Here is a 27,123-nt window from a genome sequence, read left to right on the forward strand (position 1 = left end):
AAGTGGGATTTGAATCCAGGACCTGTCTCTGGAACTACTGGGGTAAATGTTTAGAGCTACAAAGACAGAAATGGGGCAGTCCCTGACGTATGTAGGTATATTATATGTATGATGTATATATGTTATACAGAAATATATGCAAAATAAATACAAATAATTTGGACCCGGCGCAGAGGAGGCTCCAGCAGGAGGGAGAGCTCAGGAAATCCCCAGTGTTGGAGGTGATGACTGAATTTTGAAAGAAACTAGACATTCTGAGAGTGCAATGGAGGAGAATGTGTCCACGCTTGGGGCACAGCCTGTGCAAAAGTGAGGAAAGGGGAGATGAAGGAAGATGAATAAATGAATGACTCTGAATGTGGGCTGATGGACAAAACCAATGAATCAATGGTGACTAAGTACTTGTCTGGATAGCATGCTAGGTCCTGGGATTGCAAATACAGAAAGTTAGACAGCCCTCGCCCCACGGAGTGAGAGCCAAGAGGGGAGTCCCAGGGCTGACGAGCAGGCATGGCATCCCCTTGCCAGAAGTGACGGTGATAGTGATATTATTACTGTGCCCAGCGAAAATGACCCGGGAAGAATAGCAGGAAAGTCCATTGGGCGGGACAAGAGAAAAGTAATGGGTCAGGAAGGTTGGAAGTGTTGAGTGGATCCGGGCTGTGAAGGGCCATCTTCTGTGCAGTGGACCATGGGATTTAGTGATGGAAGACGGGGTGGGTTGGAGGCTGCTCACATCGCTTGAGAAAGCCAATGGTTAAATGTTCAGCGGGAGCATTTATGCCCCGGAAAGGAGCAAAGCTTATAAATCAGGGCTTGATTTATTTATCTTGTTGATTGTCTAGATTTGAGAAAGCCATTGGGAAAATGTTAATAATGCAGACGAATGTCCCTTGGGCCTTCTTTTTCCTTCCTTTTTCTGGAGAGCTGGTGGTTAAACACTGACCAGCCCGTCTCTGGCTTGCAGGAATCTAAGAGATCATCCAGCCTAAAACTCTCATTTTGTAGTGGCGGGATCTGAGCAGGAGAGAGGAAGTAACTTGCCACCCCCCCCCCCCACCCCCCCCCGGTCACACAGCCTGTTAGGGTTGAGATTTGAAGCCAAGGGCTGAGGATCTGAGGTCGGGACTCCTGCGAGGGTCACCAGCTTGGCACGGGGCTCTTCCCAGCTTCTCCGGGCTCCCCCCGCACAGGGGGTGTCTCTGGCCACAGAACTCTGTTGGGGGCGAGGTGGGGCGGGTGTCTGCCGTAATCCAGACTTTGTTCTCTTCGAGCGCAAGAACAAGGCCGAGGTCACGCTCACTCGCGTGTCCTCGCATGTGGAGGTGCCCCTTGGGTGGAGAAGGGCCTCCTGTTGGTCCCGAGCCAGCGCCCTGAGGCCACAGGATGGGCGAGAAGAGGGAAGGTGGAAGCGGTGCCAGCCTGAGCCGGCTCTGGAGCGCTTCCGACCTGTAGTCCTTCGGCTGCTTAGGAAAAAGTGAAAAGGCCAACGAAGTCAGCCTCACTTTCCTCCGGGGGTCCGAAGCTCAGAGAGGGGGAGGGCCCGGCCCGAGGTCTGGGGCACAATCCGAACTCGGGTCTTCCCGATTCCCCGGCTTGTGGTGCTCTTTCTCTTGTACCGTGCTGCCTCCACAGGGAGCTCTCCCCGGGGAGAGGAGGGCTCGGCTGCCGGAGGAGCCCGTGGAGGGACCCGATTTAGGCTGGGGCTGGGGGGCCTGGGCTCCCCCGAGGGGCACGAGCCCTTTGAACGAGCGAGCGCCCGTCTCTCCGTGTCTGCAGGATGGAGAATCTCTTAGTGAATCGCTTCATGCACATGTTCCAGTCTTCCTGGAGCGACTTCGCAGACTTCGAGAAGATTTTTGTCAAGATCAGTAACACCATTTCCGGTAGGCTGCTGGGGCGGGGCGGGGCGGGGCGGGGCACTTCCTCCCTCTCTGGGGAACCCGGAGGCAGTTTCCTCCCTTGGACACTGGAGGGTCCGGACAGGACCTGGGAGATGGGATGGGCGGGGCCAGGAGAGCCTCCGCGCCAATCCCCGTCTTGGCTCAGCAGAGCTTCTTTGCTTTGCTTTTTTGGCCAAAACCTCTCTACCAAGTTCTCCAGGCTGGGACTTGGGGCTGTGCTGTCTTTGCTCCTTTTTAAGTGATGAAAAGCAGTGGTTTTCCCAAAAAAGAACCATGGGCGGCCCGAGACCGGCTCAGAGCCCCCCTCCCAGCCCTTACTGTGTGTGAGTGTGTGTGGATAGACAGATGGACAGGCAGGCAGATATATGCAAGTATGAATCTACCTCTGTGTGTGTGTGTGTATATGCATATATATAATACACAGATAATATGTATAATATATAAATTATATGTATAAATGCATAAACACATACCCCAGTCAGGGGAGGAAGTTCTCCCATTGGGCCGCTGGGCAAGAGAGGTGGATGATGGGAGAAATGCCCTCAGGTGTGCGTGGAGAGGGGGAGGGGAGCAGGCCCCCCTCCCCCAGGCGTGCCATAGGTTTGCCAACACGGGTCTCTACTGTGGTCTCATAGAGAATTCCTTGATGAGGAAACTCCTTCTGCCGGTGTAGACGGTCCCCTTCTCTGGTCACCTTCTCTGCAATGGAGTCTCAGGGAGTGGCCTAAAGTTCTGAGAGGTTGGGGGACTTACCTGAAGTCACCCAGGCAGTAGGTGTCGGAGGTGAGACTTGAACTTGGGTCTCAAGATCAGAAACTGTTCCATTAAAACAAACCAACCAAAAACCTCTTACCTTCCATCTTAGAATAATATATACTGATTCTAAGGCAAAAGAGCAGCAAGGGCTGGGCAATTGGGGTTGAGTGACTTGCTCAGGGCCACCCTGCTAGGAAATGTCTGGGATCAGACTTGAATCCAGGACCTGCCAGCTCCAGGCCTGGCTCTGTCCACTGAGCCACCCAAGCTGACTCCTGAACAGTTCCGTTTTTGACTTTATATCTCCAGCATCTGGCACAGTGCTTGGCACACGAGAGGTGCTTTAGTAAATGCTGGCTGACTGATAAAGACCCAGAGTCGAGATCAGAAATGTGGCTATAGCTGGCCAGAAGGGCTGGTTCTGTACCCTTTCCCTACCAAGGGTTTCAGTCCCCTGAAGGGTCAAGAAGAGAGTTTGGGTCACGCTTCTCTTGGGACAGGTTGGGACCCCCCTGGGGCTCTGGAGCTGAGGGTCTGCGCCACCGCCTCAGCGGGATGACTCAGAGTCGGCTCTATGGGATTACCATGCGGGTCCTGACCTAAACTCCTGGAGAATTCCCCCAAACCAGCCCAGAAAGATGCAGACGTCTGGGTTTCTTTGTATCACTAACAAGGGAAGTCCCACTGGACTAGCATCGATCTGCTCCCAGATGGTGGGGCTCTCGGGGAGCTGAGCTGGGGTGCGAGGAGTCACGCCGCTGCCATTTACCCCGTAGAGTATGTCATGCAGCACTGGCAAGAGGACTTCATGTTCGGCTACCAGTTTCTGAATGGATGCAACCCAGTCATGATCCAGAGGTGCACCAAGATCCCCGAGAAGTTGCCAGTCACCACAGAGATGGTGGAGTGCAGCCTGGAGCGGCAACTCACCTTGGAAGAGGAGGTCCAGGTAGAGGCACCTTCCTGCCTTCCCTTCCTCTGATGTCGCCTCTCTTGGGCCAATGACGGCTTTATTTTCCTCTTTGTATCCTCTCACCATGTGCCTGTCCAGAACAGAATTGTTTGACTGCTTCAGCCATGTCTGACTCTCAGTGACCCCACTTGGGATTTTCTTGGAATGATGTTATAAAAAAGCAAAATAATAATTTATATTTCCATAGCACTTTAGAGCTCACACAATGCTTTCCCTACATCTAGTCCTGTGGGATTAGGTAGATGAGTATTAATAGCACCCCCATTTTGTAGATGAGAACTCTCTAGGACGTCCTGTGCCCGGGGATTTGTCTCGGGATTTCTAGGAGGCTGACGGCGTGGACCTGCTCGCTTATTTTCAACATCTCCTGGCTCCCCCCTCAGTTTGGCAGTTGATATTTCTGTTAGCTAGTCCCTGGGGTTCTTGATAGTGGCTGACAGCAGCAGCCTCAGCTTTTGGCATCCCATTCTTGAACCACCCAACGCTATCAGAGAAGCGCAGGTGAGCCCGACCTGGCCTCACAGGCACCCAGTGATAAGCCTGGGGCACTCTCATACAGAACACTCAGGCCATAAGCCAGTAAGTGCCTAGCACATGCCAGGCACAGCCGGGTATATAAAGAAAGGCACGTGAACTCTCCTGGAGCTGCCAGTCTGATGGAGGAGACAGTCTACAACAACTATGGACAAGCAAGGCGTAGACAGGATCAACAGGAACTAACCAACAGAGAGAAGGCGCTTAGCATTAAGGGGTATCGGGAGAGGCTGCTTTTGGTTTCTTGCCTCTAGATGATTGGATTTTATTCTTTCGTGGGAAAGGCTTCTTGTAGAAGGTGGGATTCTAAATGGAACTTAAAGGAGGCCTCAGACACGAGGAGAGAGAGCATTGGAAAATGGGGGTCAGCCAGAGAAAATGACCGGCGAAGGGAGATGGCTAGCTTGTTTGATTGGATCACAGAGTACCAGAGAGAGGGAGAAGGCTTGTGAGACGTAAGAAGGTTAGAAAGGAGCAGGGGAGATGGTGATGAAGGGCTTTTTGGGGAGCCATCAGTGTTTATTGAGTTGGTGGGGAGGAGATGACTTGGTGAGTCCTGCCTTTAGGGAGTAGACTATTGGGACCAACTTTAGGCGGGAAAATCAGGACCAGGAGGCGAAAGCCACAGACTAGAAGATTTCTACACTTTTGAACAATGAATACTGCCCAACAATGGGACATACTCCATCCCTGGCAGTGGTCAGGCAGAGGAAGAGACCAGGCGACATTTTCTCCTATTTTCAAGAATTTTAGGAAGGAATGAAGTTCAGGACTGTTCTGCTGTGAGGAAAGGAAGCAGGAGAGCTCCTGCCTCACATGTTAAAATAATGCCCCAAAGTTTACAAAGTAGCTTTCTCACAGTTATTCTTTGAGGTAGCCAATGCAGGTTTTATTAACCCTATTTTACAGATGAAGAAACGTAAGACTCAGTGAACATAATGACTTACATGGACACAGTTAGGAAGTGTCAAAGCTGGGATTTGAACCCCAGGCTCCTGACGCTGAGTCCTTTGGACTTTCCAATTAGACCATCTTGCTTCTGGGAAAATAAAACTCACCCTCTCAGAGAAACCTAAGAGCTCCCTGAAGCTTTTGATAAAAGCAGCCAATTAGCCCCTTTTACCATATTTAACAAGTCCATAGATGCCAGTTATCTGAAGTGCCCAGAACTCAATGCAATGTGCCAGCTATGGTCTGAGCAAGGCAGAGGACAGACAGGAAGAATCACTCCCCAGGTCTTGGACACGGTACTGCCTTTTTGGCCACCTACATGATCTCCCAAAGTCTCCCACAGGATTGGTGTGGGGAAGAGGGGTGAGAAGGCAGGACAGGGATAGTGGGGGTGTTGGCAGATGAGCTCCTCCCATTCTCTGTCAAGTTAGGGTTCTGCTTGAACATTTTGGGGATGAGGGAGAGTGAGATGGAGAGATTAGTCTGACCCAATACTGGTCCATTGGCCAAGATTCATTATTATTGGAGTCAGCCAACTTTTGAGGTTGCATCTAGGCTGAGGAGAAGTTGAAGAAATGGCTTCTTGTTGAGAACACGCACCTCTCTCCCATCATACTGAAAACTGCACGTGCTGTGAGATGCAGTCACTGACATTGCTAGTTTTGCTAGACTGCTTTTTCTTTCTTTTCCTTTTTTTTCCATTTTTGTAGCATGAGGTGGCTCAGTGGGTAGGGAATGGAGTGGGGCGATATTCAGAAATTGAGGCAATGTGAAAACAAGAGTTATCAGTAAAAACAGGATTAAAAACTTAAACAGGAAAAAAGAAAAAGTGGCTTCTCTTTCTTTTGGCAGCAAGGGAACATCTTCATAGTGGATTATGAACTTCTGGATGGCATCGATGCCAACAAGACTGACCCATGCACAATGCAGTTCCTGGCAGCCCCCATCTGTCTGCTGTACAAGAACCTACAGAACAAAATCGTCCCCATTGCCATCCAGGTGGGTCGGTCCTTTGATGTCACCAGGCTAAGTCTGTTCGCCAGCTGATTGTGAAGCTAGGAAGTAATGCCTGCCACCTGCCCACATTAGTGCCTTGTCTTGGGGCAGAGGTGGCTTTGAGTTCTCAATGGCTTTAGCAGGAGAGTGCAAGGGGGTAGCCCTTTCCAAGCTGTGAAAATTTCAGGTATGGGCCTGCTGTGGCCCTGTGTGCCTCTCATTTGAGAATCTGCTTAGCTGAGTCCTGGAAGGGACATCAACAAGTTGGCCACTGAGTAATGACATTGTTAGCCACAGTAACTCTTGAAGGCTACCTCCAAGTTGAAGAAGGGTCTCAACTGTGCCAGTAGAGGAAGCGCCCATAAGGAAGAAAAAGGAGACAAGCAGCGTCTTGAGGGGATGACAAGACTGAAGGATGAGTTTTTAGGAATGGGTAGATTTGAGGACATTTATAGGTGTCTGGCAATCTACTCTTCATTGGCTCTATTCACCATCCCCATAATTATCTAAACCAAAATGTGCCTTCCTCGCCATGATTCCCCCTCCTGTGTTATCTCCCAATATTAGGACATAAGTACTTTGAGAACTGGATATGTCTTCAGTTTCGTATTTTATAGCCCCAGCACTTAGTACATTGTTTAGCACATAGTAGGCATTTCCTAAAAGTTTCCCTCTCCCATTCATCTATTCATCATTCATAGGCAGAGGAGGAGATAACGGTAAAGAGGAAATGATATATGAGAGATGGGATGAGCAGTAAAACAAAGTCCTGGAGGGGAGAACAAGGGAGGGCAGCAAAGGGCATGGAGTCAAGAAACCATAAAGCTCAGGAGGCAGGAAACTTGTCAGTATGAATATTGAATACTGGGAGGGATTTTGGAGAGACCACCTCACCTTAGAGATACAAAGAGAGGAAATGGTCCAGTCTCTTCCCTTAAGTCTCTAAGAGGGAGACTAAGCCAAGTATAGAGTGATCAAACAAGTCAGAATGAAATAAATATTCAGGGGAAGTCATACAAAGACGCATGAGAAATGTAAGGAGGAAAGACTCAAGGAATCTGAGACTTCCTGTTCTCATGGACTGGAGGAAATGGGAGTGGAAGCAAACATTTATTAAGAACCCAAGTCCTCTGACTGCAAAGCCAGTACTCTTCTCTCAGATCAGATTTTTTATTTATGATTATCTATTTATTTATTAACATCAGTTCCAAAGCTTGCTTGCTTTTTTAGTAATAATTGTGGTCTAAATTTGTGAAATGCCTTCTGCTTTTTCATAGCAGTCAGCTAGGGAGTCAAGGAAGGTGTATGTGTAGTCTAGCTCAGAAAAGGTTGAACCAAGCCAGGAATGATGATGTTGAATGTCGCAGACAATTTCGGTCCAGAATGTTGATGGCATCGTGACAAACACACACACACACACACACACACACACACACACACACACACACACACACACACACAGTAAGGATTTTTAATAGCAGCCATTTTGGGTCAAGCTTGATTGGCAGTTACCTGATTGGAATCAGAATGAACTGAGGTGGCATGAGCCTGGCTTGAGCCAAGGGGCAGTTGGAAACTGCCTATATAAGGGGCAAACCTAGACCACTCCGGGTCTCAGTCTTGAGATAAAACTGGGCAAAAGAAGGAGATGTTTAGGCTTAGGCTAGGGCAGAGTAAATTCTGATATTACTCTCAATCTTTATCAACTAGAAATACTTTCAACCTTATCTATCAACTTCAGTTCTCTGATATTTACATCATCAAGAAGATTTATTCAAAACCAAACCATCTAGGGGCAGCTGAGTAGCTCAGTGGATTGAGAGCCAGGCCTAGAGACGGGAGGTCCTAGGTTCAAATCTGGCCTCAGACACTTCCCAGCTGTGTGACCCTGGGCAAGTCACTTGACCCCCATTGCCTACCCTTACCAATCTTCTGCCTTGGAGCCAATACACAGTATTGACTCTAAGACAGAAGGTAAGGGTTTTAAAAAAACAAAACAAAAAAAAACAAACCATCCTCTGCTGAACAAAGCTTCAGTCAAAAGGGCTCAGGCCTTCTGGCCTGACCAGGCTGTCAAGCCATCCAAAGGCTCCTGATTATTAGTTACTTATCTGGGAAATTCAACAACTATTCATCAATTTAGAAATCCTACTCCCTCTTTCTATCATTAATCCCATTTCCCTTTCCACCTTTAATTACCAACATTAAACCATTTACAAAGAAGCCATCTTCAAAGCTATCTGTGATTCTCAAGGTTCCAGGGAGAGAGTGTCAGTTGAAGAAATCACTTTGGTTGTTAGGGAAGAAGATTTCAAAGTTATTAATCCTCAAATCATATTCTGAGTTAATCCGCCATCAGAACCTGAACTAATTCGTCTTGTTAATCTAACACACAAGTCTGTTAGTTTAGTCATTTAGAGAATAGAGCCCATCATCTTCAGTAGTTTATTAGGGCTTTGGTTGGAAGAATCGGCTGTTCACCAGTCCTTTGATTCCTTCCGTTCTCAAGCTGCAAACCCTGCAACTGTTAAAGTTATCTAATTATTGAACTAGGAAGATTCAACACTTTCTCCTCCTGTGTCAAACGGTTTGGGGGTTGACCTATTGGATTCATTACTTTTACATTTGTGACCCATCAGGATCTATAACTCCCCAAATTATCATAAACAACACACACGCACACACACGTACATGCATCCCACACAGCTGTTTCCATTTCTTATGTCAATAAAAGAAGTGATGGAGGAGAAATCAGAGATCACTTGCAGAGAAAGAAGATAGTGGAAGAGACAGGCAGAGGTATGGGGGCTCAGTCATGCCTTTCTTTCTGCCCCAGCGATAATTCTATTGGAGTGGCAGCTCCCCACTCCCCCACCCCTCCACCCCTTCCTCTCTCTTCCTCCTTGGTCTAATCGTCCAGTTCCCTCATCCAATAAAGTGGACGATTAAGTTCTTAAGCTTCTATTCCTTTGTGACTAAATGAGTCCAAAGAGACCAAAGCTTAGGTCTGCCAATGGAGAACCTAGAAGCAAGCCCTTCTGGAAGCAGAGGCAATCTGGTTACATGGTTGGCTCACACTTCCATAGCTTGTGGCAACTCTGGGAACGTGAAGTCAGGTTTTCTGCCTCCAGTCACAGCTTCACCTGTGGCACCAAATGCATGGATCTATTGATAATTGAGCATTGGAGGAACAGATTGAGTCAAGAGAGACAACTGGAACTAGCCAAAAATATCCCTGAAGGATGAAATGAGCAAATGTGACAGACTGAGTCAGGGAAAGAAGGAAGGCAGTGGGAGTCTGGAGAGAAAATTCAGCATTGAAATGAGGAGGGACATTCCAGATGACCAAAGGGGCAGGAAGCCAAAATTCAAGGTACAACCTAACCAATTCCACTTAGGCTTGACATGAAGAAGCTCTTTCTAATAATTCTAGCTGTTCAAAAGTAGAACAAGCTACTTTGACAGATGGTGGGTTCTTTCCTCCTTGGAGATCCTCATCCAGAGGCTGGAGGACTCCTTGTCAAGTACTCTATAGTGAAGATTCTGTTTGGGATGGCAACTGAGGTCTCTTCTAATTTCCTAATTCTGTAATTCTGTTAACCATTTATTTCCTCTCTTTGGACCTCAAGTTTTCCACTTATAATTGTAAAATTAAAGGGTAAACCAGATGGTGACTATGCTTGGACCTTCTGTGATTATAAATCTTTCCAGATTTGCCCTGTAAGATCAGATCATTAATAGGTATCTTTATGAGCCAAGCATCCTAACCTTTTTTTCTCCCAAAACTTTTCAGATTAACCAAATTCCAGGAAATGATAATCCCATTTTCCTTCCTTCTGATGCAAAGTATGACTGGCTTCTGGCCAAAATCTGGGTTCGATCTTCTGACTTCCATGTCCACCAGACCATCACCCATCTCCTACGAACACATCTCATGTCTGAGGTGTTTGGCATTGCCATGTTCCGGCAGCTCCCGGCCGTGCACCCTATTTTCAAGGTATAAATTGTCTCTCTCACTTTCAGAGAAATTCAGGTGAGAAGGGACTTTGAGGAGAGAAGGGGAGGAAGAAGAGAAAAAAGAGGGAATAAAGGGAGGCAAGGGAAAAATAAAAATAGACAAATTAAAGCAGGCAAGATGGAGGTTGATGAAAAGAAGGACATTAGCCAGGGGGCTAATGGAGTAATGAAACTTTAGAATGAGCTCCTAAGAAGAGGGATGGTGCGGCATTCCTAAGCCTAGAGATTAAAAATATTATTTTTCCACGAAAAAGCATTTATTTTCTCTACGTCCTACCTAAAGAAAAACAAAATTCTTGTAACAAATATGCAGGGTCCAATAAGACAAATGCCCACATTGGCCACATCCAAGAATATATGTCTCGGGGCAGCAAGGTGGCTTAGTAAATACAGAGATGGGAAATCCTAGTTCAAATCTTACCTCAGATCCTCCTCGCCATTAGATCCTGGGCAAGTCACTTAACTCCAGTTGCCTACCCCTTCCCGATCTTCTGCTTTCAAACTAATATTTAGCATCGATTCCAAGACAGAAGATAAGAATTTAAAAAACATGTGCATATGCATACACACGAGTGCGTGTGTCCTTCTTTATATTTAACCCATCATATGTCTTTCAAGAGGTTGGTAGCCCTCTTCATCATTGGATGAATGATTTTCAGACTGGATTTCTCTGAAATCATGTTTGGTCATTGCACGGGTCAGAGTTCTGAAGTCTTTCAAAGACGTCTGACTTTGCAGAGTTGTTGTCATTGTATGAATTGTGCTCCTGGCTCTTCTCCCTTCCCTTTGCATCAGCTCCTACAAGTCTTCCCAGACTTCTTTGAAACTGTCCCTTTCACCGTGTCCTCCAGCACAATATTTTCCACGATCCCCCTATGCCACCTTGCCGCCATCCCCTCAATTTTCAATTCTTTGCTCCCACAGAAAGGGCTGCTCTAAGTATTTTTGCACATAGGGCTCCTCTTCCTCCTCCTTTTGATTTCCTCGGCATCCCACAGATTCCGAAGGGAGAAGATTGCCCTCCGCCTCATGTGTTTTAGCTACGGGTATTAGTTTAAAGCTTGAAGGCACGAGGAAGGATTTGGAATTCCTGCCCAGCTTCCCTTTGTTCCTGTTGAGCGCTTGGTGCCCTGAGATTCAGAAAAGAGGAGCTTCCTGGACCACGTCATTCATTCACTAGTTAGACAAACGTTCATCAAACTCCTGCTATTTCTGGGCCCGGTGCCAGGCTCTGGAGGCTTTTGAGGCTTCCCTGGGAGAGACTTCAGGATGAGGCTGGCAGAGATGGATGCCAGGACTGGAGACCCAGCAAGAAAGGAAACCAGGTCCGGGCCTGGCGTGGCCGGGGGAAGGGCTACTCTTCGTGCGACACCGTCGTGGCGGGCCCCGGGTCTGACTTGGTTTCTCTTCTCCGTCACAGCTCCTGGTGGCTCATGTGCGCTTTACCATCGCCATCAACACCAAAGCCAGAGAGCAGCTCATCTGCGAGTGCGGCCTCTTCGATAAGGTAGGCGGCTCCTCTTTCTGCTTCTCCGGGGTCCAGCCTCACTCGCTAGAGCTGGCCCTGGGACGCTCGTCCTTGTTCTACACTCCAGGGTTCTGAGAGTTCTGAGCCCAGGCTATCACGCGGTCACGTTCACAAAAAAAACCAAAACATTGTATTACGCTAAAAAGGAAAAGGCAAAACTGGAGCTGCTCCGGCCCTCAAAGAGTTTTATGTTCTATTGGGTGAATACAGCAGTTCACACAAGGTGATATGAGGAGGCAAAGGATGCAAAAAGTAGTTTAATAATAAAAAGAGAGCCAGAAACCAATATTTGACAGGAGAGAGAGAGAGTCCCTGATGGTGGTGAGGCTCTCATCCTTATAGTAGTGGGATCAGGGAAGATAAAAAGGGACATTTTTTATACCAGCACTCAGGTACAGTCAAAAGGGTGCCAGAGATGAGAAGGCCTGGGTTCAGATCTTGGTTCTGCCACTTACTACCTGTGTGACCTTGGGCAAGTCAAATACGTTTTCTTTTTTATTATTATTATTGCAAATTTTACAAAAGCAAATAAAGCGAGCATTTCCACGTACAAAGAAAAAGAAGACCATCCATAAATGAAATCACAAAGCCCTTATGTGTTTAGCTTGCTTTTCTTCTTACCCATATAACAGATCTCACCCACGAGTATCCCAGCCCCTTCCCACCCTCCCTGAATCGTAGAAGATATTGTTGGGAGATTGGCATATTCATATAAATTGAGACCTTCATTTTTTCATCTTTCAGTTCACTTTCTGGAGGGAACATTCAGTTTCTTCTTCCAGCATTCATTCTGTAGTTCATGAAGACCCTGACTTACCAATTCTTGATTTTCCCTGAAGCCATGTACAATGTTCTCTTGGTTCTACTCCCTTCACCGTTCATCATCTCATGTACTTCCTTACCAAGTTTTTAAAAAATCAGCCCGTTCATGGCTTCTGATGGCCCAGAAGTATTCCATCACAATCACATACAATTCGATTAGCGGTTACTCTCCAGGTGGTGGGCGGCCTTCGATTTCCAACTCTTTGCCACCACAAAGAGAGCCGCTACAGATATTTTGGAACACAAGAGGTTCTTTTCCTTTTCCTGCCCTCCTGGGGACGTGTATACACAGTCTCTGGGGGTGATTCCAATTTGTTTTCCAAAGTGGTTAGATCATGGGAGGGAGGAGGGAGACGACGTGAATCATGTAAATTTGTTCTGAAATAAAGATAAAATTTAAAAAAATAACAAAGTGGCTGGATCCGCTCACAGCTCTCCCAACAGAGCATCGGTGTCCCCATTTTCCCGCGTCCCCTCTATTCTGTATGTTTTCTAGGTCTCCATTCCTCATCTTTAAGTAGGGGCTGAAAATAGATGGCTGTGAGATGCTCCTAGTTGTAAATCTAGGATCCTGTGACAGCAGTCTCAGCACCTACTTCACAGGACTATTGTAAGGATCGAATGCCAAGTATGTAAGGGCTTGGCAGGCCTTGGAGCCGTAGGCAAAGGTGAGTCATTACGATTTCTCCTATTAAAGGCCAATGCCACTGGCGGTGGAGGCCACGTGCAGATGGTGCAGCGGGCCATGAAGAATCTGACGTACCAGTCCTTGATCTTCCCTGAAGCCATGAAGGCCAAAGGCATGGAGAGCAAAGAAGATATTCCCTATTACTTCTACCGAGACGATGGCCTCAAGGTCTGGGAAGCAATTCGGAGGTGCGCAAGTTGGCCTTGTGGGACCCCAGAGAATTGGCCGGTTCCCCCTTTCTTAATCCTTCTCAGTCTTAGAAGAGGGAAGAGTGAGAACACGCACGGATCAAAGGATCCGAGATCTCAGGTGGAAGGGCCTTGCCGGTGTTCTAGGGCAGCCGCCTCATTTTACAGATGAAGAACCTGATGCTTAAGCGGGCTGCTCAGGGCCACACAGGCCGAAAGCGTCGGAGAGGGGATTTGAACCCAGGTGTTTTGGCTTCACCACCAGGGCTCTGATCGCCGTGCCCGGCTCCCTCCCTTATTGTTGATAGAGAGCCAGTGGATCTGGCAGTGACCTGAGATGATCCCTCTTGAGTACGAGGGTCTGGGCAGCCTGTCTAGCATTAGGGGGATAACTGGGTGTCGTGCTCTGAACATGACGGCTTCTCCTCCCTCTTCAGCTTCACAGCCGACATAGTGGAGATCTACTATGAGAGCGACGAGGTGGTGGCAGAAGACCCGGAGCTCCAGGACTTTGTGAATGACGTTTACGTCTATGGGATGAGGGGCAAAAAGGCTTCAGGTAGGAGGTCGCTCTGCTTTCTCAGGCCCCCATCCCAAGAGCCATCCCTCTCAAATCTTTCCTCTTCCTGCATTCTTGCTTTCCTTTCTCCTTCCCTCACTCCCACCTGCTGGAGGCCGAAGCTTCTTCCGGCTCTTCTGTGTGGGGCAGCGTCTCCTCCTCTTTCCCCCACCATCTCTTCAGTGCCGTGTCCACGTTCCTGAGAGGTGAGTCGGCTGTAATACAGCCGCTTTGGATCCCAGGCCTCCTCCACCACGGGAGGCTTTTCTGAAGAGACGGCAGTGCCCTAGAGAGCAATCCCTTGGACGTCCTTTGTCTTTTTGATGAGGAGGCCTGGTCTATAATACCAGGTAGGTGTGAGCAAAACAAACACTCAACCCCTCTTCCCCACCTCGCCTAGTCTGGTCCTCAGCAGCCAGGCTCAACTCAAGTGTGGTGGTCCAGGCCAGAATAGTCCCATTAGTTCCGTCTGGAATTACTCCAAAAGATCCGGTGGTAGATTCACTGAAGACGATGGGTATTTGCCCAATGTAATGAAGAGTATAAAAGCCTAATGCTGTTTAGGATTTTTTGTGCCCCTCTCAGACTGCGGCCAATACCAGATATGACCTAAGGACTCTGACTGGTCCTCGAAACAAAGGCCAGGCCAGACCCCCAGGACCTCACTTTTGGTCCTTGGAGAAGCAAAGGGAAGTTCCCAGAACTCCCTCAACCTCTAAGGTGTATAGTTGGCAAGAATGAACAGCAAGAATATTCCAGGAGTTTGTTTATATTCAGCCTCTAGAGGACTAAATCAGAAACAAAAGCTCATACTTATTCTTCATCCCAGCTACCTCCTCTGGGCACTAATTCATATCAGCTAAGAGTGATTAGATACTTAAAACCTCCTTCCTGAAGCCTCAGAGGACTCTAATAGGTAATGGAAGTCAAAGAAACAAGAAGTTCTATGGCTCAGACCAGATTTCAGGTGTGCCCATGCTTTAGGCCATTTAGTCTGTTATGGATCTATATATATTATAATTCACCACCTCCTGGGGCAGGTAGCCCAGGCCACTTCTGGAGGGCTCGGGAGTGTTTTTCTTATCTTGAGCTGAAGTTCACTTCCTAGTATTGACTGGGGTCAGCATCTAATCATTCCTGTCTCTGCCAGCTGGAATATGAAATTCTGTCAAGATACCTCTCATTCAGTACTCTGCATAGTATGCTATTTATTAGGTTAGGCCACCCAGCAAAAATATTTCCTGGGCCAGGAAAAGATGGATAGTTAGATGTTGATGTTGAAGATGTTGATGTTGCTGTTGATGATGATGTTGTTGATGACAATGATGTTAATGATGTTGGTAATGTTGTTGATGATTATGTTGTTGATATTGATGATGATGATGATGATGACTCAGTTTGGAGCTGGAGATTTCCTTCCATTTGAACCTTTCTGACCCTTCCCACTGTAATGATTAAAATTTTCTTGGACACTGTCTCCAACCTTTTTTACTCTTTTATTGTGCTGGTCTTCCCCTTCTCCCCCCATGTGCTTCTTTATGAAATATTAAATTATTAAATATTAAATTATCCCATTTTATTTTCCCATTTATCTTAGTATTATCCTATTTTTTCCCGTAGTTTATATATATATATATACATTTCATCCTATATAGTTTGTCACTATTCCCTCTAAGTATACTTCTTCTAGCTACCCTGATGATAGTAATTTTTAAGAGTTACCAATATCATCTTTTCTTATAGGAATATAAATCATTTGAACTTATTGGGTTATTTTTCCTTTCTTAATTACCTTTTGGTGATTCTCTTGAGTTCTCTGTTTGGGCACCAAATTTTCTGTTTAAGTCATGTCTTTTCTTTATGAATGCTTAGAAGTCTTCTATTTTATTAAATGACCATACTTGCCCCCCCTGCAAGAATATAGTCAGTTTTGCTGGGTAGTTGATTCTTGGTTGTGGACCCAGTTCCCTTGCTTTCCAGAATATCATATTCCATGCCTTCTAGTCCTTCAGTGTAGATGTGGCCAGGTCCTGTGTTATCCTAACTGTGGTTTCATGATATCTAAATGGTTTCTTCTTAACAGCTTATAGTATCTTTCCTTGGTCTGGTTGTTCTTGAATTTGGCTATAACACTCCTGGGCGTTGTCAATTGGGGATTAAATGCAGGAGGTGATCTGTGGATTCTTTCAATCTCCACTTTCCCTTCTTGTTCAAGAATGTCAGGGCAGTTTTCTTGGATAATTTCCTGTAGAATGATGTCCAGGATTTTTCTTTTGTCATGATTTTCTGGTAGTCCAATAATTCTTAAATTGTCTCTTCTAGATCTATTTTCTGCTCTGTAGTTTTATCAATGGGGTGTTTCATATGTTCCTCAATTTTTTCATTCTTTTGATTTTGTTTTATAGACTATTGCTGCCTTGTGAAGTTATTTGCTTCTATTTGTTAGATTCTAATTTTTAAAGTCTGAATTTCATCCCTGGCTTTTTGGTCATCCTTCTCCTTCTAGTCTATTTTTCTTTGTAGGTCATCTTTCACTTTCTTTGTCTCATTTTCAAGCTGGTCAGTTCTGGCTTTCAAGACACTATTTTCTTGTTTTAATTCATGTGCCTCTTTTTCCAGATGACTTATTTTGTTTTTTAAGTTCTTTTCCCAATTGTCTTTAGCCTCTCTTAATTGTATTTTGAATTGTGTTTTGAGTTCTTCCAAAGCCTGAGTCTAATTCGCTGGAATTTCTGCATTTTTGCTTGGTGTTCCTCTGTTCCATTTGCTCTTTATTCATTACCTGGATAGAAGCTGTCGATTATAATTTCCTTTTTTATTTTTCTGTTGTTTACTCATATTTTTTCCTTGTTTTCCCCATCATTGGCTGTAATCTTGCTCCTCTGATTATTTGCTGGATCTGTGGGTTTGGGATAGTCTGTCCTAAAGGGGATTCTTCTTTGTTCTTCTGATTGACTAGATTAGGCTGATGGAGTATTCAGTCTTCTTTGTCTTATTTTGGCAGGATTCCCCAAGTCCATCAAGACCAAGGAGAAACTGGCAGAGTATCTGACAGTGGTGATCTTTACTGCTTCTGCCCAGCATGCTGCAGTGAATTTTGGGCAGGTATAGAACACTCACTTAACAGACACATGGATCGGGAAGAGTCTCCTGGAGGTCACTGTGGCTTATGGAGCAGATGGGTGGTGAAGAAGAAAGGCCACTGGGGTGGGTGGGCATGTTGGCAAGGTGGAAAACTCATAGATCACCCATTCCATACCCCACATAGCAGCTGATCCTTTGGGGAGAATTTGTTCATAATTCAGTGCTTCTCTTCAAGCCATTTAGGGAGAAGGCTTATATGTGTTGAATAATTTGAAAGCAAAATAGGACAGTAGGTACCCCCCCCAAAGACATGATATGTATCAGTGGATAAGAGTAGCTACACCAATGAATGCCTGGAATCCCCAAAGCACCCCAGTACAGGTGAACCCCTTACATTACATGTAGATTCATTGATGTAAATCAGTATGGCATAGAGTTATCAGGGAAGGCTTCTTAAGGGACTAGCTATTAAGATGGGTTTTAAGAGAATGTTAATGAGGGACAGCTAGATGACTTAGCAGATTGAGAGCCAGGCCTGGAGATGAGAGGTCCTGGTTTCAAATATGGACTCAGACACTTCCTGAGTGACTCTGGGCAATTCACTTAACCCTCATTGCCTAGTCCTTCCCACTTTTCTGCCTTGGAATCAGTACTCAGTGTTAATTCTATGTGGGGAGTAAGGGCTTAAAAATATAGAACACTAATGACTGTAAGAAGGCAGAAGGGATCAGAGAAGGTGTACTTGAAAGGGAAATAAGATAAGGTACAAAAATAGAAATAAATTTAGGATCATCAGAGGAAAGCAATATCTTTTGCTTATAGCCAGTCTAGATCCATTGGTACACCATCTCTAAACTTGTCCTTATATATGGTACCTAGAGCTGAATGGGTTGGAAAGATGGAGATTAAAAGAGCCAGGGAAACCCTCTTAATAGCAGAGCAAGACAGCTCTGGAGATTTGGTGTTCTTGTTCTCTGAGTCAATCTGTTCTCCCATATTTTGTGTCTTCCTGGTAAAGTCTTATGTAGGAAACACAACTTGCATGCGGTGTTGGATATGGAGAATCCCAAAGGCTAGCCAGCAGTCAATCAGTGAATAAAAAAATGTTTATTCTCCCATATCTTCCATATGTTCTGTATTAGGCACATAAATACAGAAGCAAGACAGTTTGTACCCTCAAGGAGCTTACAGTCAATATTGCTCCTGGATATAACAAAACCCACAAATGAATGCCAAATATTTGAAACTTTGAAAGGATTTAGCAACTGTTTTCGGTTTGTGGCAGCTGCCAAGGGCCATACAACTCCCCTCACAATTTGGGTCTAGACAGAGGAAAAATAGGGAACCTGATACTTATCTAGGATCTGACTTCCAGGAATAAAGGCATCCTGGAGTAATAATGGATCCAGATTACCTGCAACCCTTTGACCTCAGGGGGTCCTATAACTGACCAACTGCCTGGTGGGCTTTCTGGCATCTTGAGCTGACCTTTGGAAAAGTTGCTTACCCAAGGCCATTTGTGGGCCTGGGAAGATTCCCTAAGTTCATCCTAAGCCAAACCCCAGTGAAGGCCACTCTGGTGACCCCAAAGTCACCCAGGGTTTATGATAGTTACTTGTTTGAGCACTGAGGACCAAGCTACCAAACTGGGGCCAGACCTAGAGTTCAGCATGGGGCTGCTTAGCCCCACCATGCTGCTCTCCAGCTATCTTCATTTTCTGCCTCTCCAGTCCAGTTTCTGGTCTCAGACCCTCAGACCCAGCTCTCACCCAGGGGCTCTGGATTCCCAAATGGGGAGGGAATCTCCATATCTAGTTCATGTCCAGACCCAATTCCCCTCTGCTTTCCATCTTTGGCTCTGGAAACAGGAACCAAATCAATACTAGCATTTCTAGAAAGAATGAGTCAACCCATTGCCTAATATAGCTCCACTCACCATTCCTATAACTTCTCAGACTAAAATACCCCTTCCTGGACATTGCTCCCCCCTTTCCATGTGTTGAATTACCCTATTTGAATGTAAATTCCTTGAGGACAAGGATTTTCTTGCTTCCCCAAGACTAAGCACAGTGCCTAGCACACAGTAAACACTTGAAAAATTCTTTTTCATTAATTCATTATTTTATTCAACAAAGTTAATTTGCTATAGGAGCCAGAGAAGCTTTGTCATGGCTCTTTCACCATAATTGTTTGAATAGACTTGCTGGAGGCTCTGTTCAATTAATTCTGCCTGGCTAAAGTAAATAAATAGTATCAACTGCAGGAAGGAGTAAAGTTAGAAAACTTAAAAGTGGGAGAGGGAAACTATTTAGCACAAAGGATAGAGAACTATTAGACCAGGTTAGCAATGCTCACAGCCATATATTAAGTGCTCAAAATCATGTACTTCATAGATGACTCTGAAATTTGCTGCTTGTGTGGCTTTGGACAAACCATCTAAAACTTCTGGACCTCAGCCTCCTTGTTTGTAAAATGAGGAGGTTGGATTAAATGACAGGAATGACAAGTGTGGTCTTTTTTAGCTCTAGGTCTGGACCTCAGAGGTCTATGTGGTCTCTGTCCAATGCTGTGGTCCCCTTGAAGGCATCTTTAATAGGTATCATCCAACTTCCCATTATTGACAGCTATTAAATCCACTACTTCCTGTGGCAGCCCACTCCACTTTTGGATGACTGAAGCATTTCTCTCCTATCTTGAGCTGAAATTCATTTTCTTGGGACTTCCCATTGGTCTGTTCTACTTCCTTTCTCCCATGACATCCCCTTTGAATGTTATTATAAATATTATATGTTGTAATATAAATATTATAGTGATCATGTTAGAGTGGAAATAATAGTGTCCTTGGAGCTAAGATGCCCTGGGTGCTACTATTGGTTCTGCCACTAATTAGCTATATGTCATCTTCCCAGGCTGTAGTTCCTCATCTGGTGCATTCCTAGCCCCTTCCCACCCAATGAATCCTTCCTTGTAATCAAAGCTGTTAAGCATAATCAAAGGCCAAAGGAGTCAAGTCTGATAGTTATAGAACCAGAGCATCCTACCCTGGCCAAGAGAGCAGGTGAATGGCGTCCTCCATTCTTCCCAGAGCAGATAGTATTATTTGCAATTAGGATGAGTTCCACTGCCTTTTAATGTCATTTTCCTTTGCTTTGTTGTAGCCATTGGGGTTCTGCTTTATTCCCCCCACATCATACCATACAAGTCTTCCCATGTTTCTTTGGATTGTAACAGTTCAGTAAGGGATTCCATTACCTTCATGGGCCACAATTTATGCACCTGTTTCCAGTTGATGAGCAGCCACCATAGTTCTAGCTTTTTGCTGTATTACATGAAGCCTTTCTGGCAGTCCTGGTCCTGGGGTTTGTGCCTCTTAAGGGTATTTCTGGTTCAAAGAACCATTATCGGGAAGTTTCATCATTTGTTTTCCAGAAGGAAGGTTGGGCTCATGCAGCCAGTGGGTCAGTCACTTTATATTAAACACTTTCTATGTCACAACCCCACCAGCAGAGTGTATCTCTCTTCCCATGGCTCCTCTACCACTGACAATTTATTTTTGCCAATGCAATAGATGTGAGATGAAACTGCAAAATAATTTGAGTTGTCAGTTCTCTTAGTCATGATTTGAATCTTTTTTTTATATTGGGTTATTAATAGCTTACAATTCTTTTGAAAATTGCTCATGTCCTTTGAATATTTCTCCTCTACTTGGAGAATGACTCTTGTTTTTGTATTTTTTTTGTCAGTTCCCTTTATCTTCTTCTTTTTTAAATCCTTACTTTCTATCTTTAAATCCATACTAGATATCAGTTCCAAGGCAGAAGAGCAGTAAAGGCTAGGCAGTAGGGGTTAAGAGACTTGCCTTGGGTCACACAACTAGGAAGTGTTTGAAGCCAGATTTAAACCCAGGATCTGGGTCTCCTGGCCTGGGGTTCTGTCCACTGAGCTATCCAGCTGCTCTCCCCCACTTTGTTTTTGACAGACTTTTATCAGAGATATTTGCATTGGGCTTCATTCTTGACCTGTTTTGTCCTACCTTTTCCAATTTGAAAATCATTATTGAAGAGGAGGAAGAAGTATAAGCTGGAGTACAAACATAGTTCTGCTTTTTCTGGGTCTTTTGGGAACATCAGACCATCTGCTGCAAGAAACAGACCTAGCCCTTCCTTGTTTTTCTTCTTGTTCCAAACATATTTTGAAACGCTCTTTCAGCTAATTCCAAGCTTTTGCCACCCTAGCATTCTTTTCTAATACCATCATGCAGCTGCTCTATATTTGCTCTTAGCTCTCTTACAATTTGTGTACATTTGTACTTATCAGAGAGCTCACTGTGCAACCACATCAGTCAGATGTTTTAAATCTCTAACTGTGAAGGGCTAAAATTTTTGGGTAGGAGTTTGATCAAATTTACAGAGAACAGCTTGGTAAACCATGAACACTTATTCTGAGAAGGTTAGGATAGGAAACAGGAGGGAGGAAAGTAAGATGATCTCTCTAATATAACTAAGCCTACAATCAAAATCCTGTACTAAAATTCTAAGAAACCCTAAATCTAACTGCCTTCTTGGGCAGGATCTTCTTGCCTGGCAAACAGGCCTATCTTACCTACACTATTCCTATCTGGAAACATATTCCCTATCTATCTACCTACGCTAATCAATGAACTTAATCATCAAACGACCTCCTTAAAGTAGTTTCTCTATTAACTGTCAGTTGTAAACTGCTTGTCACAGAGACACAGACAGTGCTCCTTCTTCCTCAAAGTCCTGAAGAGAAAAGCCCTCAGAGACACTTTTCAAATCTGTATCTTAGTCCACACTCTCAGAAGTTAGCTGCCAGTTGTTCTTGACAGAGAGAGACAAACACAGAACCCCTGTTCTCTAGGAAGCCAGAGAAAAGGAGCCCTTTGGCTTAACTGACTCTTGCTTTTATAGTCAGCCTCTTAAAAAGACAGAGGACCAATCTGTCTGTTACTGCCTCTTAAAGAGACAGAGGGAGATTAAGAAAACTCCTTTTAACACTACCCAGTTTCTTCCTTCCTAAATCACATTCACTATTATGTTGTCAAATGGATTCTTTTTTTTTTTTTTAAAGCCTTTACCTTCTGTCTTAGGATCAATACTAACATCAGTTCTAAGATGGAAGAGTGGCAATGGCTAGGCAGTGAGGGTTAGGTGACTTGCCCAGGGTCACACAACTAGGAAATATCTGAGGCCAAACTTGCTATTTAGCTGCCCCAAATTAATTTATTTTTAAGAGCCTTCCATCCATCTCAAAGTGTCTTCTCTTTTGAAGTAGTTGGCCACTGAGACCAAATCACTCTGGACCTTTGGAATGGCTTTAGTGTTCTCTCCTGCCTCCTCATTGTTATGAAAATACTGATCTGTCTACATGCACATCCTTTCCTGTCAATAAAGGAAATGGGGTTCATCTCAATTGGCCTGCTCATGACAATTCCATGCTGGCAGCCGCTGCTCTTTCCTTAGTGCTAATTTTGCTAGGAATTGGTCAAGTTACTCAAACTAGATTGATATGTGAAATTCATCATCACAGAAAGTACTGATACAACTTTCATTCGTTCATTCCTTCTCTTTTATGGACGTTGGGACATTTGTCATTCTCCAGTCCACCAGCACCCCTTCTGCTGCTCCCTCACTTAATTCATTTCTCTCCATTTTGTACCTCAGGAGAGACTTTGGCAAGTACAAGCTGACCTGCAGGGATGCCCGTCCCTAGGACACCTCTAAGCTTCTTTTTTTCTGGAGAAGTTTTTTTAAAGGTCAACAAAGCAGTTCAGCGATTGCATTGGCCACTGGGATATGGCTCACGACAGCCTGGTGCCCTAAAACCACCTCAGGCCACTAGACCCTCTCCTCATTTATCCTCATTTATCCTAGCAGTCACATCCTCTGTTAGCCAGTTTGGTTATCTTCGCTAGCTTGATAGCTATTCTCCTGAGTAAAAAAAAAATACACATAAAAACAATGGCCTTCTCTGCCATCTCTTATTCATTTGCTGGAACAGCAGCACCCCGGACTAATGGTTCTGTGTCCAACCCAGCTCCCAAAGCCAATATTCAGGGGAGAGATCCCAGGGGATCCCTGAGAGATTCAGGAGAACCTCTACAGCCAGCGAGGCACAACAAAGGAGACAGGAGGAGGCATTAACAGGCAAGTCAAGTGACCTCCTTACACTGACCATCTCCTTCACCCCAAAGGACTGATAGGGCACGTCCTTCCTCGAATGACCACAGCCACCCCTCCCTGCTGGGACCTTCTCTGGGGACGAGGGCAGCAAGAGCCCAGCTAGCACAGGGATTTACGTAGTAGGTACTTAACATGAACTTGTTAGACTGAATTAGGTGGGAATTCCTCCAAGGAAGACCAAAGGAAACAGGAATAACAGTCTGAGGGTCTCCGTGTCCTCTTGTCTGTCCCTCGATGAACAGTATGACTGGTGCTCCTGGATCCCGAATGCCCCACCAACCATGCGGGCGCCTCCCCCGACTGAAAAGGGCGTCGTCACCATCGAGCAGATCGTGGACACCCTGCCGGACCGGGGCCGCTCCTGTTGGCATCTGGGAGCCGTCTGGGCGCTGAGCCAGTTCCAGGAAAATGAGGTGAGTCCCCGATTGTTGTTCCTCTTTCTATATTTGGGAAGAGGATAGAGGAAGACAAGACTTGGTTTCAGCTTCTGCTCCTTATCCTGGCAGCCTCGCTCTGGGCACCTTCCCCTCCCAGGCACTAGGGGAGGGCACGCCAGTGGAAGGCGGCCACGAAATCATCCACGAGATCTCTGTGGCCGTGGCGACTTGGAAAACCATCAACACGTCGTCCATGTTCTAGCGTGTTCACCTTGTTAAATGCTTCCCAATTACATTTTTTAAAAATCCTTACCTTCCAATTTTCGTATTAATTCTCTTTTTCTAAACCCTTGCCTATTGTCTTAGAATCAGTTCTGTGTATTGGCTCCAAGGCAGAAGAGCAGTAAGGGCTAGGCGAATGGGGGCGAAGTGACTCATCCAGGGTCACACAGCTGGGAAGTGTCTGAGGCCGGATTTGAACCCAGGACCTCCCATCTCTAGGCCTGGCTCTCCATCCACTGAGCCGCCCAGCTGCCCCCTTCCCAATTACATTGTAATCTGGGTTGGGCTTCATTGGGGAGTGTCAAACCCTCTATTTGACCCTCTGCTCTAAGCAACCCTCCATGACAACATAACTGAGAGCTGCTCAGCTGTCCTGGGAAGGAGCTTCCCCAGCGAGGAGCCCTGCAGGAGGACGTCACAACTCTGCCGTAATGCAGGCATGCTGGGCATTACTAGGCCCATTTCACGATGGAAGACCCAGAGGTGTGGAGAGGTGAAAGGAATTACTTGGGGCCATGTGACTTGCCCCTGGGGGTGTTGGAGGGGATCTGCTGGCTCTCTCCAGTTTTCCCAGCGCTGGACCTTCTCCCACTGGGCCGTCTCCCATTCTTGCTGGCCCCAACAGGGGTAAATGCAAAGTGGTGGCGGGCTGAGCCCAGAACAGGACAAGGAGGGCTGCTCTTGGAGAAGTGGGAGCTGAATAGCCCCAAGTCTGGAGGGAGGCCCAGCCATTCCCCATTTCCCAATTCCTCCCCCTCTGGGAATTCCTTGTAGTCTAGTTTTTCACACCACCGCCTGCCACTCCAATGGCACTGCGTGGCCATTCGCTCACTGATCCTCTCAGTCCCCTTGAGAGGGATCATCATCCCTATTTTACAGCCCAGGAAGCTGAGGCATATGAGCCTCCTCAGGGCTTAATGAGCTCTCCAGCTCACTAGCATCTGGGAGGTGACCGCATGGTGGATGCGCTGCACTGCAATGCGAATTCTTTTTCAAGAATTGGTTAGAGGACAGGGAGGTGGCTTAGTGGATTGAGAGCCAGGCCTGGAGATAGGAGGTCCTGGGTTCAAATCTGGCCTCAAACACTTCCTAGCTGGGTGATCCTGGGCAAGTCACTTAAGCCTAGCCTTTACTGCTTTTCTGCCTTGGAACCAATATATAGTTTAAAAAAAAAAACTGGTTGGATTCTAAGTCCCTCCTGATTACATGGTATTGATGAGTTGCAGTTAAGAGGAGGAGGCAAGTCACTGACATGTCCAAGGCCATACAGCAGGGGTTGGCAACGTATGGCTCTTTCCGCAGGAGCCATAAAGTCCATTTTTTTCAGGTGCTGTTACAGGAGCGGCACTGTGAGCACTGTACGGCTCTCACGAAATTACATTTTAAAAAAATGTGGCATTTATGGCTCTCAAGGCCAAAAAGGTTGCCGACCCCTGCCTTCCAGCCTACATCAGAGCCAAGCTAGGACTTCTGGATCTAAATTCAGTTCCCTTTGCTCTGTGCTCCCAGTTTACTTCCACTGGAATGTAAACTCCCTGAGGGTAGGGATTCCACGCATTATCAGAGGTCAGTTAGTCCAACCCCTCATTCTCCTCTTTTTGAAAAACTGAAGGTCAGTAGAAACCAACTAGCCTGGGGTTGCCAGGGACCATTTTATTTTTTGTGTAGCTCTGAATGTTTATTTGAATTATTGCCTTGTTAGAAAGGTGTGCCTGGCCTGGAAAGTCAACAGGATTTAGCTAAGAGTAGGAGGCTGAGAGGGTGGCCTGGGTGGGAGTGTTGGGCGGACGCAGGAGATGCTCCAAAGGTGGGTACAGGATGGCAGCAAAGACTAACCTGTGCATATCTTGACCATCAGCTGTTCCTGGGCATGTACCCGGAGGAACATTTCATCGAGAAGCCAGTCAAGGATGCCATGGTCAGGTTCCGAAAGAGCCTTGATGGCATCGTCAGCGGGATTACGGAGCGGAACAAGAATAAGAAGCTGCCGTATTACTACCTATCCCCAGACCGCATCCCCAACAGCGTGGCCATCTGAGCCAGCCCAGGCTCTGGCTTGGGGGGTCAGGAGGGGAATATTGTCTCACTGCATGAAGGCCTTTGACTCCTTGGAGGTCAGGGCAGGGGGTTCTGCGCTGTGTCTACTCCTGAGCAATCTTTTTAGAAAGAACCTCTCAGGATGCATTATCCAGGCTAGGTAGCCTCCGATGCCACACTTGAGGTGCCTAGACAGTATCATATGATAAAAGCAGCTGCCATTCTGGCAAGGGCCTTCCCTACAGAGGCCAGATGAGATCTCCTGCCAAGTTTAGAAACTGCAACCCTCCCTCTCAGTTCCCATCAGGTACAACTCCCCACTGAGGAAGTTCTGTCTTCCCCACAGCACATGAGGTTCCAACTATCACAAAATAAATTGGAGAATGGCATTTTCTGGCATGGAAGACGTGCACTGTTATAGAAGTGAGTCACTGAGTCCCCTGCATCCCCTGCCAAGGGCCTCCCCCTGGACATCAGCCTGTTGGGCCTGTCCTGGCTCTGTTTCCAGGGCTAAAATGGAGGCCCAGGACTGACTGACCTGAACTCATTGAGACAAGCCATGATGGGAGTTCAGCCACTTATCCGAAATGTCCAGTTTAATGGAATCATTCAAGAGCCCCTAGACCTCCTGGCAGGAGCCTGGCTGTGTGGCCTTCCCCTCCCCCCACCCCCATCCCAAGCAGAAATTCAGTCATGGCTTTGGTAATGCTAAGCAGCAGCAGCAGCAGCAACAACAGTGCACCTTCAGTGGGGCAGGGGGCTTTAAAATGTGGCAGAGTGTTCCTTGGGGGTTTTTCCTCCATTTTTCTTGTTATTAGATACAATTAAAAGATTCCTACATTTCCATTATTCCTTTTGTCCTGATTGTTTGGAAGAGAGCCACAGGCTCTGTCTCCTGTGCTACCACCACCCAGTTAGGATCAGGCCCAGGCAAAAGGGCCTGGATGGTGCAGCATCAGGGAGGAGAGCAGGCCTGGCCCTCCTGTTGTCCCCTCACGTCAGGACACACTTAAGACTAGCGTGCATACAGAGCTTTAAGGTTTACAAAGTTGCTTTGGAAATATTAACTTACTTTATCCTCAAAACAACCCCATGAGGTAAGACCCCCATTTTACAGATGAGGCTGAGGATTTGACTTGCCCAAGGATCACACATTAAGAGTCAGAATCAGAATTTGAATTCAAGCCTTTCTCAGAGGCTGGCACTCTACCTGCTGTGTGGCCG

General features: G+C 46.2%; 1 protein-coding gene across 4 annotated transcripts in view; it reads left to right on the plus strand.

Moving 5' to 3' along the window:
- Positions 1-26,748, plus strand: part of ALOX5 (arachidonate 5-lipoxygenase) — a 65,667-nt gene extending 38,919 nt beyond the window's left edge. The window contains exons 5-15 of one of the 4 annotated variants that reach the window (XM_044662883.1): positions 1,780-1,886; positions 3,437-3,609; positions 5,971-6,117; positions 9,908-10,111; positions 11,552-11,638; position 11,727; positions 13,267-13,357; positions 13,795-13,916; positions 16,921-17,021; positions 23,446-23,616; positions 25,721-26,748. In XM_044662883.1, coding sequence (XP_044518818.1) covers positions 1,780-1,886; positions 3,437-3,609; positions 5,971-6,117; positions 9,908-10,111; positions 11,552-11,638; position 11,727; positions 13,267-13,357; positions 13,795-13,916; positions 16,921-17,021; positions 23,446-23,616; positions 25,721-25,900 — 1,384 coding nt within the window. In that variant the 3' untranslated portion in view covers positions 25,901-26,748. Of the gene's footprint in view, positions 1-1,779; positions 1,887-3,436; positions 3,610-5,970; positions 6,118-9,907; positions 10,112-11,551; positions 11,639-11,726; positions 11,728-13,178; positions 13,358-13,794; positions 13,917-16,920; positions 17,022-23,445; positions 23,617-25,720 lie in introns of all 4 variants that reach the window. The other 3 variants (XM_044662881.1, XM_044662882.1, XM_044662884.1) reach the window with 3 other exon arrangements.
- Positions 26,749-27,123: the final 375 nt, after the last annotated feature.

This window comes from Gracilinanus agilis, chromosome 2 (genome assembly GCF_016433145.1).
Source record: "Gracilinanus agilis isolate LMUSP501 chromosome 2, AgileGrace, whole genome shotgun sequence".
Classification (NCBI taxonomy): Eukaryota; Metazoa; Chordata; class Mammalia; order Didelphimorphia; family Didelphidae; genus Gracilinanus; species Gracilinanus agilis.